The sequence below is a fragment of the Xiphophorus hellerii genome, chromosome 13 (genome assembly GCF_003331165.1).
Source record: "Xiphophorus hellerii strain 12219 chromosome 13, Xiphophorus_hellerii-4.1, whole genome shotgun sequence".
NCBI classification, from domain to species: domain Eukaryota; kingdom Metazoa; phylum Chordata; class Actinopteri; order Cyprinodontiformes; family Poeciliidae; genus Xiphophorus; species Xiphophorus hellerii.
Genome location: NC_045684.1, coordinates 11,593,612 through 11,607,141, shown reverse-complemented (window position 1 = coordinate 11,607,141; position 13,530 = coordinate 11,593,612). Strand labels below are relative to the sequence as shown.

The window sequence follows — 13,530 nt, the reverse complement described above, 5'->3', positions numbered from 1 at the left end:
CTGGGTTTCATTATTAAGGCCTTAATAAAAGGGACGAACTATGACACAGCTTGGCAAGGAGACCATGTTTTCTGTAGTTTCTCAAACATACATTAAACATGCATGTTAGGTTAATTGGTCTCTCTAAATGGCCCTTAGTGGTGATTATATGTGTACTCTGTAGTTCATCCTGCATCTCTGATAGACTGGCCACAGGGTATCCAGCCTCTCACCAATGACTGATGGAGATGTGCACCAGATCTTTGATAAGTGGGAATAGACAATGGATGATTAGCAGCTCAGCTCTGGAGTTTTCTCTAATACTAACAACACTAAATAAGCTGACAACTTGACAATTCAGGAAGATGAATCACTTTATTGTTTCAGCCCTTAGAATGAGGTCAGTATAACAACTAATGATCACAAGGTCTGCCTTGACCAGGAGAGGAAACAAGTGAAATTCAACGAGTGGTGGCACTCGGGTAATAAGTCAGAGTAGGATTCTCTGCCTCAGTCGTCATGCGACAGCTTTCTGATTTTGCCCTTATGGCGGTCGATCTCTCTTTGTAGTCGCTCAATCTCCTTTTTATGATGTTCAATCTCCTCTCCGTGGTGCTTCCTCAGAGCCTCCATCTGCTCCTTCTCCCTCTCCCTGCAAGTAAACAAAATTCAGAGGGTTAAAAGGCTCACCTGGCACATAGGTTAGTGCAGTTACTGCAAGGATAACTAGTGGCTCACCTGAAGTACCGCTCCTCTTCTGCCGCTTCCCGCTTTCCGAACGCGCCTCCTGCCGACCTCACAGATCCTCCACCTCCTCCACCTTTCCCTGCACCTTTGCCCAGCTCACCAAGCTGATGGACACAAAAAGCATTCAGTTAAATCATTTGTTAGATTATTTGAGTCTCACAATCCATAGGGGCTTAATTCTATTACAAATAAAACGTCCCTCTCAGATGAGTAGTTAATATTACCTTTCAAAGAACAAATCTTTTATGCAGTTGACACTTTGTGTTATGGATAAGTTTTTTAAAACTCAAGTGTTCTCTATTAAAGGGACATTATTATGTATTTTCTAGGGGCATGGTGCCATTTCATAAGTACCGATGTTACCTTCATTTGTTATAAAAATGCTGTACACATGAAATATGACATAAGAAATTTTATTTTGTAGCTTAACACCCTGAAATTGGGTCTCTGTCTCTTCAAAAACTCCTGCTTTTTCTGAAACTTCGCCTTCAGGAAGTCATCGCAAGATAACTCCTCTGTTAATCCTTTAACAATGTTTTACCAGCATTGCACTGAGAAGTAGTTTGTACAATGAGCTCAGCAGATGCCCAATTCCACCAGGTGATTGCTAATCGCTGCTGGCTAGTCTGAAGGAGCTGAGTGGGGAAATTGTGGAGAAGTGGTGACTTAGAAGCTTGGAAACTGCAGCTTTTAAGCTGAGGAGCTTTGTCTTGAAAGTGGAGCTGAATGGTTGCCACGGGAGATTAAAAGGATTTCTCAAACATACATTAAAGAATCAAAGCAACACTCTAGATATGTTTATGATTAGGGAATAACATTATAACACAAAGTAAAATCTCAAAAAGGAGGATTTTACGTAATACTGCCCCTTTAAAAGTTAGATTAAGACTTACTTCTGTATTTTTCTAGTGGATTTTTAAACTGTCTTTAGGTAATCTGTGACTCTTGTCCAACTTTATACCAAAATATTGATTAAAAAATAGAAATTATCCTCTCTGGTTTAAAAAGAAAAGCTGACCTTCTTTCTCTATTATCAATCAGAAGAAACCTGAAAAAAATGGATTATGATGAAGAATAGCTCCCACCTGCAGCTGCTTCTTGTGAACTGTGAGCACAAAAGCGCTACTCACTGACCCAGTTTTTGCTCAACTACTTCAAGTCCTCAGTTGGCTTGAATTAGTGAGAGCATTTACAAATACAATCTTCCCATACCTTGTGCATATTATGAGATTTAATAAATCAAATTTGTAGTTCAATAGGATCCCAAAATCATCAGAAAAACAATGTCCTCTAGAAAGCAGCATGCTTCAAAGCAGTGTGAGAGACTTACATGTGGAGGTTTGCAGATTAGGCTGGACTCTTGTCTATGCAGCACTTTTTAATAGGCAAGAGAGAAGTACCCCTAAAAAAAGCCATCAATCACCTGGTGCCACAATTATTTTGCTTTTCCTGCTTTCAAACACCCAATTTCAAGAAACCTACAAATGCTCCCTGCAGTAATTAGAGAGAAACTATAATAATGATGCATGTGAATGGTCCATTTCAACTCACATATGAGTGCAGTAGACTATACTATAATTTTGTTGATTATAGTATGTTAGTTAGCCTCATCAGTGTGCAAAACGACAAACAAAAGATACAGAGTTTCTCACTTGTAAGCAAGATGCCGTAAACCAGAGTTTCCACGTCTGAGGGTAAATGTTGCCCAGCCTACCAGCGAATCCAAGAGCAACAACATTTATGGAGCTTTATCATTCTTGTTAAAATGGAGCTGATATTCTTCACTACTGCCATATTATTGGACACAACGACGAATTTCTGCAAACTCAACCATTCCATTTGTGCAGTGCCTTGAAATAACAATTATTGAAATTTGGTGTAATAAGTAAAACTTAAGTAAAAATTATTCGAATGCTTAGGCTAACAAAATGTAGCATGAAGAAGAATCAAATCTGTATCTATAAATTATTTTAGTAGATCTTATTGTTAAGTCTATGATCCCAGACACCAGTTAATATTCCTTGTTAAACTAACCAGATAAATCCTTTTTTTGGGTCATTTTGCATTTCCGTGCACTACTTGCATTGACAACAGCGGACAAATCATTAAAGTGCAACATATGCTGGCCTCTCCTGAGGGCCGAAGTCATGAAGGTGAAGGGAGACAGGTGGACTTTTCACAACCTGTAGCTTGTTACTTTTGCAGACAGGAGGAGCACTGCTATTTTATATGCAGTGGGCATGCATATAGAACAGTTCTGCACAGTTAGATGTGCTCCAGTCCAGTTTTTTCTGTCTTGGTGGATACCTCTTACATTGGCTGCATACATGTTTAAAGTGTGACTTATTTGGTCAAAGTCCAACTTGGTTCTTCCCTCTCCCCCAATCTTAAGATTCATGTCTGAGTAAACGCAACAGCATGCATTTTGGTCAATAACCATATTTACTTGGTCAAGTTAAAAGTCATTACATTTAAAGCGCGTCTGTGTTCCGATAGTTACGGTAATGCTGCTGAAATGTGTGTCAGAGGTGGGGAGGCTAAACCAAAGTCATGCATGCAGCCTTTACTATTGTTGGTTTTACTATATTTAGTAATAAACAAACAGATTTGCATCGATTGCTGACCAAAGTGGCTGTTCAAACACAGTGTGAGAAAACTTGAAGGTACTCTCTACAAAAGATGCAACAATCGACTGCTGGGCAAACAGGACTGAATTATGGATACAAAAACGGCTATTTTAAATAATAATAAGCAAAGATAGGAGAGATTGCTCAAATGTTTTAATTTCATTTTATATTTTTAATGCAAAAGTAATTGGTTTTTACGCACTGGCTAAAAAGTAAAATCCTTGTAAAAAATCTACTTCAAACACTCATGACGCAAATAATATAACAAGTACAGTGTAAAGCAAGTGTCAAAGCAGCAAATCGACTTTGTTGTCGAGTGACAGGTAAACTAGGCGAGCTAATGCTAACCTCCTGGAACAAGTTCTCCCCATTTACCTGGTCAGATGACATCCTGATCTGGGTGGCGATGCACCTCTGCAGACTTCCCCTCAGAAACAGTCGCGCCATGAACCTGTCAGATACAACTAAATTCCGCCTCAAAAGGTGCAAAACCTGGGCCACCTTCCAACCCCAACAACTTCGGGTCAGAAAAGCGGAAATTTGAAGTAAACGTCTCTAAACTGGGCGTGGAGAAACTCCAACTGAGAGAGGAGCGTGTTTGCTCAGCGCTGCCACCACATAGCGAGGGGGAGAACTACAGTGGAGGAATTTATGTTGAAAATGTTGCAAAGATTTGTGTAATGGAGAGCACTTACACACATTTAGATGTGCTTGATTATGTTTTAATAAAAAAAAAAAAAACCCAAACCCAAATAATACCAAAAAATAAACAACACTGTTTTGTTAATAGATGCATGATTTTAACGAATCAGGTTATTTCCAAACTCAGTTCATTTTTATTTTTTGTTTCATTTCGTACAGTGGCTAAATGTAAAACTAGCCACTGTACATGTGCCTGACCCAACTGTCACTATATTGTATATAATGAACAGCATGATAACATAGCGCCTTGCAGGAACATGTGACCATAACATCATGGATCATCAAGAAAATAAATAGTGCAGAAAAAAATAATTATACTCCTTGAACTTTTCATAAAATTAATTGTATTTAATCGGGTTTATTGCAGGTTGCACGGTGGTATAGTTGGTAGTTACCCATTATCTTGTTAAACAAGAAGCTCCTGGGGTCAAATTCCGACCTGCAAGGAGTTTGCATGTTGTCCCCATGCATGCATACTCCGTCTTCCTCACACCTTCCAAAAACAAGACTGTTAGGCTAATTGGTCTCTGTAAATTATTGTAACATATAAGTGTGTGCATGCATGGTTGTTTGTTCTGTATGTCTCTGTGTTACCCTGCCCTGCCATTGGCTGGTAACCTGTTTTGCAACTTTTAAAGTTTCTAGTTGTGGCACATTCTTTTTGATTGAACAATGCTCAGAGATAAAACTTGTGATATTGTTTAACTGAAGAACCCTACTTTCATTCTACAGTGCACATGCACTGCACTGTAAAGATTGTTTGTTACAAAACCTTTAGAAAATCATTCATGCCTTTCCTTCTGCTTCAAAAACATGCATTATTTTGCAGTGGGCGATCTCCTAAAGTCCAAACATCATTTAACCAAATGTTTCAATTTAATGTGGCAAAATGTAAAACTAGCCACCACTGTACATGTTCCTGATTGTCAATTTTTTGATAGCTAAAGTCTACATTCCTCTACAAAGGAACAGGGAAGATGGACAATACTAAATACTGGAGGAAAACTTGTTAGAGCCTTTGAGAAAGACAACAGTAAAGAAGTATGAATACTTTAGCAAGGTACTATCTTTTCCCGATGGACACAATTTCTGAATATTTTCATAATTGCACATTCCTTCTTAGTTTGCACAGAGATTTAATTTGAAATAATATTTACATCTCAGGTAAAACAAAGAAATTGACATTTTTTTCTTCTTTCCAAGCAATAATTCAGCTTCCGGACCATTGTGGAGGCGATTAAATCTTTTCTATTCACACAGGAAGAATTCCTTCAAATCTAACGCAGATAAGTGGGAAAACAGCCTTCTGTTTCTTTTCACAGATTTGTCCCTCTGTCTGATGTCATTTTACTGACGTTTGAAGCAATACAAATTATATACGGAGGGTGCTCGTCTCTCAAGTGCTGGATGAGACACTCTCAGCACCACAAAGGCAGGCTTCGCTCTGCGAGGACAGGAGGTGGGTGTTCAGTACAGATGAGTCATGTTGGAGTTCCATTGATGAAGAGCACCCCAAAGCCCAACAGAGCTCAGCCCAGCACAGAGCCGCATGAGCTCACCATCACTGACGAGCCAGTTTCATCGTCTGAATCCACGGGAGGTGAAGGTCGACGAGCCAGTGCTGGCGTGGGGTTTTATGCTGATGACGTGCTGCACTGTGTCATTCTATTGAGCCCAGAGATGACCCTGATGATGTGGAAGCGCTTTGCTGCCCCACCGTTTTGTGCAGCATCCTTGGTCTGTAAATAAAGAAAGGAGAAACACAAAAGACCGAAAGGTTGAAGGCCGGCTTGGGTCTTAGAAATAGAGCGGGATAAAAGGAGCGGGCAGCTGAAGAAATACTTGTGCTGTTAGCTTCTTTTCCGACATTTATTTCTGATTATTGAGTGACATCTTTTTCTCAGATGTGACAGGAAGCAGCCCAACTGAGGCAGTAGCAGCTCTGCAACAATTGGTGGCAGTGTGCACTTGTGCAAGCAGAGAGCATCTACTGTGAAATGCATAGAAAGTAAACTAAAATATTGACTGTATGTCTATATGTTTAGTCATGCTTTATTCTTGTTGTAAACCCTGCAGCCAAAATGTATTTTGCGTTGTCACACATGCACATCCAGGTTTTTCCATTTTAACTTGTGCAGTCATGATGAAAACATCAAGTGCTTATTACAGTAATCAAATTAAACAATATTGTCCTTCTCTGCCACATATCACAGAGAGCGTTCTCATTTTGTTACAAAAGCAGATTGATTTTTTTTTCACGTTTGCAGAACATTATGTGCAGAGCGAGAGACCAAACATGAAGACATGATGTCTACATATGAAACAAAATTCCAGATGCATTTGATAAATGCATGGAAATGAGAGAAATATTTCAATTTCAGTTTATTTTGGATGCAAAACAAAAAGACAGCAAATGTATAATTTTTGCATAATTTACCTAATGTATAATTGCATATTGTATGTGGCTGCATTAGTTTTACATGTGTTACAATCTGTGTTGTATATCTACTAAATAAAGTTTGTTTCTGCAACCTTTTTCCATGTTTCTTTGCTCTTCTTTTCTATCCATGACCATATATGGGCTTCCGGTCCACCGGATGCACAGCAGCCAGTTACCTAAATGCTGTCTGAGCTGCGCGCTCAAGTGTTGCAAGAGGAAATTGTATGCTGCCAGCAGCGCTAACCTGAGCAAAGACAGAGTAAGGTTATACAGATGAGATAGAGGGGTACAATGCCAAGGTCCTGTTTCATAATTTCTGCCTGCAAGGATGATCATTTAAATAATTTAAAAAGCTTGTTTCTAGCATTTTGAATTTAATTTGCATGATTCCATCAGCAGAGCTTTTTATTGCTGCAGGCTTTAGAAATTCACATGTTTGTCATGGATAAAGCTTGTAGTCTGCTTTCCTTTGCCAGAGCATCAATAATTTCAAAGAACATCTCAGCAGTCAAACCTGCAGGATAAAGGCAGGCTGATACATTTTGCTCTGTTCAGGACTTTAACACACGTAGAAAGAGATAATTAGATTGTGCTGGTGTGGAGATCTTGGAATGCATTGTTTCTTAAAATGCATAATTGTAATAATCTTTCAAAATTACACTCTTCACGCATGAAAATCTGCCATTTAACGCATTTGGATAATCTCAATTAAACATTTTCCACATTGTAAGTGGAGTATTATTTGTCCAGCCTGTTTCCTAAAACTATCAGTAGCCACAGCAGCATGTTTCCTCTGATAATACGAGACCTACATTCGAGGGATTTAATCCAGCAAACTTAATTGCACCAAGATGAATAATTCAGTAAGCATTTAAATCTGGAGAATAAACCCTGCTCAGTTCTCAACTTGCTTTGCTTCATGTGCGTTCGGCTTTGTCTTTCTCAGGGTCTGCTGGAGCTGAAATACATTGGTGTTAATAGCTCTCATGAGCTGCCTGTTTGCTGCCTCTGTTGCTATGGCAACTACCAGGACTGACAAAGGAGGAGGGGGTCCAGATTCTTTATGTTCTCTGCATACAAGGTCCTTTCGATGGAGTTGCAGCTCAGATATTACATGCTGAACCTGCTGGCTGTCTGAGAACATTACAAGTTTTCTCGAATCATCCATGACAATTACAAAACAGTAAGTGCATTTCTCAAAACAGTTCATTCAAACGGCAAAACGCCACCGACTACCTGCATAACTAATCTCTTTCTCAAAATCCTTAGTTCATTCCTCAAAAGTGAAAATCTGTGTCAGTGAACATGTCAGCAAATCAGAATGACAAGTCCTTCTTTCTTTGTGTACGGAAAAGACAGTCAAATGGATTAGTGTGTCATCAACATAACAGTGTACTCTGGTGGGATGTTCGCATGTCAACTATGGCTAAAGTTTTGATGACAAGTTTTGTCAGTTGTAATTCTGGGAGATCAATGGCAAGATTCACATTTAAACTGTAAGGTGTGGACAGAAAACGTCAATATGATACAGAAAGGAAAAGACAGCACTGCAGCAAAAATGGGAACATAAGACATCTTCCTTGCAGTGCTGTAAGAATTACAGTCCAGTCGTTCTGTTCCTCCTGACATCAACATTTTATCAACATGACATATGCAATTGAAAATGTAGGAAACAGCAGAGAATTTCACATCATTACTTGCATGGACGTGCCAAATCTGATGCAACATTTTCAAAAAAAGTGAAAAAACTTTTTGACATGCATGTGACACAGTGATTTGAAGACTGAACAAGTAGCTTTATCCAACATCTGAGAGACAGACAAAGCAACTGAGAAAACTGTAAAAAAGAGAATTTTGCAAAAAAAAAAAAAAAAAGGAAATGTAAAGGCTTTTTATTTTTATAACACATATTTTTGAATCAAAACAGATTTTACTGCAGGTTGTAATCATTTTAAAAAGTTGCATTCATTCTACAGGCACTAACTGCTTTTACAGATGCATTGCTTTTTTAAAGGAATTATTCATACTGGGAATACCAAAGTTATATTCTATGTGTTTCTTATTATTCTTTCCTGAAAATGCCTCCTAAATTGAACATTTTCTCTCAGGTGAATCTCAACCTTTACAGTTATGCTCAGCACACACACCAAACGAGAATTTAGAGAGACCAATTAACCTAATCATGTTTTTGGACTGTGGGAGGAAGCTGGAGTACCTGGAAAGAACCCATGCATGCACAAGGAGAAGATGTAAACTCAATGCAGAAAGACCCCGGGCCGGGAATCGAACCCAGGACCTTTTTGCTGCAAGGCAACAGTGCTACCTACTGCACAATCCACAATTTGACCCCTTTGTTCATAAATAAGGTGTCAGACTCTTCATTTAGATGACAGAAACTCAGATATGAAAACAAACTTGCTTTGGAGGATTTAACTATTGTAATTAAATGACATGCTTTGGCAGCTAGGTTTTGCAGGTTGCATTAATTGTTTAGAGAAATGCACTAGCTCTTGTGCAAATGTTAATAGTGACATGAGAAATGTACCAAGGCAACTGAGGAAAACCATCATTTCACCCTCTGATGGAGAGTATTGTTCTGTATGCTACCCATTCATCTAAGGCTCAAACAAATCGGAGGTTCTGTAATCAGATGGTAAGCCAACAAAAGGCCCATAAAACGTATGTATGCATATATCTAAATAAAGGAATAACTTAGCTCACTTTCTTTGAAAACAAAACCCTTGTGGGTGCAAGTAACCCAAATCATGTAAATTATATGTCCGTTTTCCTTCCTGAATGATTTTGTTTTATTTTCAACTTTCATGGCCTAACTATAGGCCGTTCAGGGGATTTCTATGGTGCAAAATATCACTTTAAATTGCATGGCTAATAATACTGAAGATAGTCATTTGATTCCATAAGGGCAGTCAGCCCATGGGGTTAGCGTACCATGGGAACGAAGTAATGCACAGCAGGATTCCAGCTCTCAAGAGCATGTCGGCATTTCGGTGTGACGCACAAACACAGCTGTAATCCAACACAGCTGACTTCTTGCCTTTCAGAGAAAGACCCACATAAGAAGGAGGTCCATTTCTAAATGCACACCGGCGCTTTAGTTCTTCTAATCACTAGGGAAAGTGCAAGGAAATCAAAAGATGTGTGGGCAAAAGAGAATATGTCAGTGTGAGTATGTATGCATTACTTTTTAAGGTCAGCAAGAGACCACTTATTTCCTCTGCATCTCCTCTTATCAAGTTTGCACTTGAGTATTTTCTCACAAGATTATGTGATTGCCTCAAAGACAAAGAGTTCCTGCATCAGCAATGGACCAACAGAAGCTTAGGCGTTATAAAGTCTTGTTTTGTATTTGTTACACTTTGACAGTTGAGCTTCATCTAAAACTTGCTGAGCTGGAGATGATAATTTTCAAGTTCATGCTGCTTCGTTCTCCGATTATGCACAGTTTAACAAAAAAGAAAGAAAAATGTACCAGCAGCTTAGGTACTGTCAGAAATTTTTAGTAAGGAGCTAACTTTTATTTTTATTGAGTGATAAATGCTCCTTTAAGACAGTTTCACAAATGCGCATTAGAAAACTGATGCTACTCATATTGAAATAATGTGTTTGGTCAGGTGAAATCTTCACCCACAGTAAGTTTGTTGACCTTCACAGAGCAAAATATAAAATACAGAAACACCTGAATGTCATTGTTGATTTTGAAACATTTTGATAATTTTTATGAAAGCAATGAAAGTCAAAAATTCAAATCTCCAGAGGTTCCACAGCATTAAACTTGTTTGGAATCTCACATTTCCGATTATGATAGACAGAAGATATGGTTTGAACTTCCTCTTTACTCCCACTCTGGATTCACATCACATCTTTTTCAACTTATTATTGATTTGTAGCTATGGTTAAGTTATTATTTGAGTTGTTGTGACATTAACCATTTGCTCCCAGATGTAAACCACCTTGTTGCTATTGGTCTTTCAAAAAACAAATAAAAGAAATCCCTGAGAATTAGTTCAGCATTTTTGCTTGTAGGACAGGGTATGTCACCGGGTAGATATGAAGTGAATGAGGAGTAGGTGGTACTTTCCTCCTGCATAGACATGCATGTGGTGCATCTACATTGCAGCACAGCAAGTTGCCAGGTTGCAGAGATGCTAATTGACAGGTTAGTTCATTTGTATGTGCAGCCGTAATGTTACTTACGTTACCAAATTATTCTGCCTTTCTACTACGTTAGACTTAAAGTCACCTCTTTACATCATGCTAACGACATAGTGGGACATGTCTCACTATGTCGGCTTTCTGCTTACTTTTTTGTACACTGTATGGTCTGCAGATAAGATGCTATTCTTTTTATCACGCATTGGTTTTGTTGTTCTAATAGTAGCGATTAATCTTGTTTTTCCCCCCAGCCTGATGTTTTTTAGGGTCTAATGATGCATTGCTAAAATACCCGATTAAGAGGCCGCTTCAGTCTTGTTGTTTTCCACCAAGGTGCTAATTAAAATTGGGATTCATGTTGTTTGGGTGTTGAATTGGGAATTGCGTGCACATGTTTCAGTAATGAGGCTTGGGGATGTCATCAGCTTTGGGATTCAGATTTTGATGTAAACAAACATGCATACAGGGACTGTATGAATTTGCTTATAATTACTGTGACTGCAATTGAATTAACGCTGGGACTGAAATAAGCAAAATAGCTTGAAATGTGCAAATTTCTTCTATATTTACTGACAGTGATTTCCACATTTATTGCAGATCTGGTAAAACCCAAATCTATTATGAGTACTCAGGACTTTAGGTATTTTAAGCTTGGTTTTTAGTCTTTTCTTGAGTTTTAGATTGGCTAAATTCTCTTGTGATCTACTTAGCTTCTTTGCCTCCTAGTTTCAGAAATGACTCTTTACTATGGTTTGCCACATGCATGTTCTTTTTATTTATGAGGATGAGAACATTTCAGGGATGCAGACATAAATTCAAGTGAGACCATCATCCATTCCCCCCCTGCTTTTTAATACCTCTTTGTATTTTCAGCCATTCTGTTCTTTTGCTGGCTGATTGTGACAGTCTGCACCTCATGACACCAAAGAAACAAAAACGATAGGCGACAAAGCAAAAAAACTGTAGAATTCTCTCCAACATTAGGTTGCTGATTGTCATCATCATTAGCAGCCTGTGCCGAGTTTCACATTGACGACTTGTGGTGGGGAAATAAATTAGCACAAAATGTTCAAACAGTCTCCAAAGTTATGCAAACGAAACCAGAGGAAAATGGTGTGTGTCATGTGATGATGTGGTAGCTGTGAAAATAAAACGTATGAGGTGAAGCACCATTTTTAATCAGACCGATCTGCTCTCTGATTGACCTCATAAAAATGAGCAGAGCTGCTAAAAGGCATCATGTAAATCTCCTTTCTGCTTATGCCTCGCAGCCACATCATGCCTGAATTAAGAAAAAAGGACAAGAAGTGATTACAGAGAGCAACGAGAGCGGGATCAGACAATATTGAAGGTGAAGCAGGAAAATCTAAGTTTGAGCCAACTCCTAATTTTAGAAACGATTCTGGCCCTTGTTAATTCTTTATTCTCATTACTCAACATCACAAGTTGTTTCTCTCTTGGTAATGATGTGCCGCCTTTCGAAGGATGGAAATAGAACAGAAGAGAATTACACTTTCATCATCTTAAATGACTGCTGTTTTATGCACCTGAAAATAACACCTCTATTTACAGAGCGACATGTTCGCCTCAAGCTTTAATGCTGCTGGAGTTCAACATCTTACAGTGGCATTTTTTTGTGTTACTTGAGCATGGAGTTGTGCTTTTAGGTATTAGTTCTTGTACTTTTTGTCTATGTGGATATCACATTGCATGGGTTATCTGTAGGTAATCTGGCTTTCTTCTCTTGTAGATGTGCATGCATGTTGAGTTAATTAGTTTCTGGAAAGCTACATACTTTTTCCTTTGGTTATTGCTACTGTCTGTGGAGAAGGAATGCCCATTTCTCAACAAAATATTTAATTATCTGATAAATTGCTATTGGATGGGGAGATGATCAACAGGGTCAGGGATAACTCTAAGAAATGGGCTTCAGTCATGTGAGACCAAATAATGCACGTTTTTATGTGCTTCACAATCCTCTCATGTTTAAGGTTATCTCTGTTGCTTGTGCAATTCTTTGGCATTTTCTCCTTACACTAAGCTTTTTTGAATTTCTTGGATGGTGCACTCTGCTAGCATTCAGATTCTTTAGCAATAACATTTTGTGTCTTACCCTTCTTGTAGAAGGAGTCAGTGAGTATCAGCATTCATCTGAATGATTTTTCATGGCCATATCACAAGATTTCTACATTAAAAATGCTGAATTGCAGCATTATTTACTATCCTGTTTTAAGTACTTTGATTTTTGTCTTTTCATTAAAATGCAAGTTTTACTTTTTGATTTAAGTTAAATGAATTAGCCATTCTAAATTATTGCCATTAACTTGTGAGTCAATTAGACTCTAAAACACAAGTATTTTTTTTCTCTTTAGGTTTAAAGATGAAGAAATAATAAAAGGGAAAAATGTTTATATTATTTGATATAGATGTGTTTTATTAGAAATAATTCACATTCATTATTGTGCTGTGAAAACTGTACATTGACACAGTTTAAAACAGAAATCTTGACAAGAAAATACTCAACAAAGGTAACTGAAATTGGGTTTTAGGCAGGACAAGAAAATTGAAAAAGAAAAAAATAAATCAAAACAAAAAAGTACGTTAGGAATTGGCTGGTAGAACATACAGTCGAGTTATAGTAACACATTGTTACAGAAGACATGAGGTTCTATTATTCACTGCTTTACAGCTGAGAGTAATAACAAATATCCTGAAGAACAGTTAGGAGATAATCAGAGGCTTATTCACTCTGTATTACCTTTTTTTTTAAAATATAGAAGTATAATCAACTTTCACAGAGAACTCCAAATATGGAGTCTTGTGCAAACAAATCTATAGTGAATAAATTCCTAATACAATATT

The 13,530-nt window shown here is 38.0% G+C and overlaps 1 protein-coding gene across 1 annotated transcript; it reads right to left on the bottom strand.

The window, feature by feature from the left end:
• Positions 1-335: 335 nt before the first annotated feature.
• On the bottom strand, positions 336-3,930 carry LOC116731122 (ATPase inhibitor A, mitochondrial-like). Its single transcript, XM_032580651.1, has 3 exons — positions 3,729-3,930; positions 718-830; positions 336-631 (listed from the first exon to the last, which is right to left on the bottom strand). The coding sequence occupies exons 1-3, from the start codon at positions 3,798-3,800 to the stop codon at positions 490-492; spliced, it is 327 nt and encodes a 108-aa protein (XP_032436542.1). The 5' UTR covers positions 3,801-3,930; the 3' UTR covers positions 336-489.
• Between the last annotated feature and the right edge of the window lie 9,600 nt (positions 3,931-13,530).

What these genes read in the sequence shown, in the direction of transcription:
- LOC116731122 (XM_032580651.1), bottom strand. Translation starts at nt 3,800, where the DNA reads ATGGCGCGACTGTTTCTGAGGGGAAGTCTGCAGAGGTGCATCGCCACC. An exon ending in TCAGGATGTCATCTGACCAG is followed by an intron (nt 831 to 3,728) that starts GTAAATGGGGAG and finishes TGTGTCCATCAG; the next exon opens with CTTGGTGAGCTGGGCAAAGG. An exon ending in GAAGAGGAGCGGTACTTCAG is followed by an intron (nt 632 to 717) that starts GTGAGCCACTAG and finishes GTTTACTTGCAG; the next exon opens with GGAGAGGGAGAAGGAGCAGA.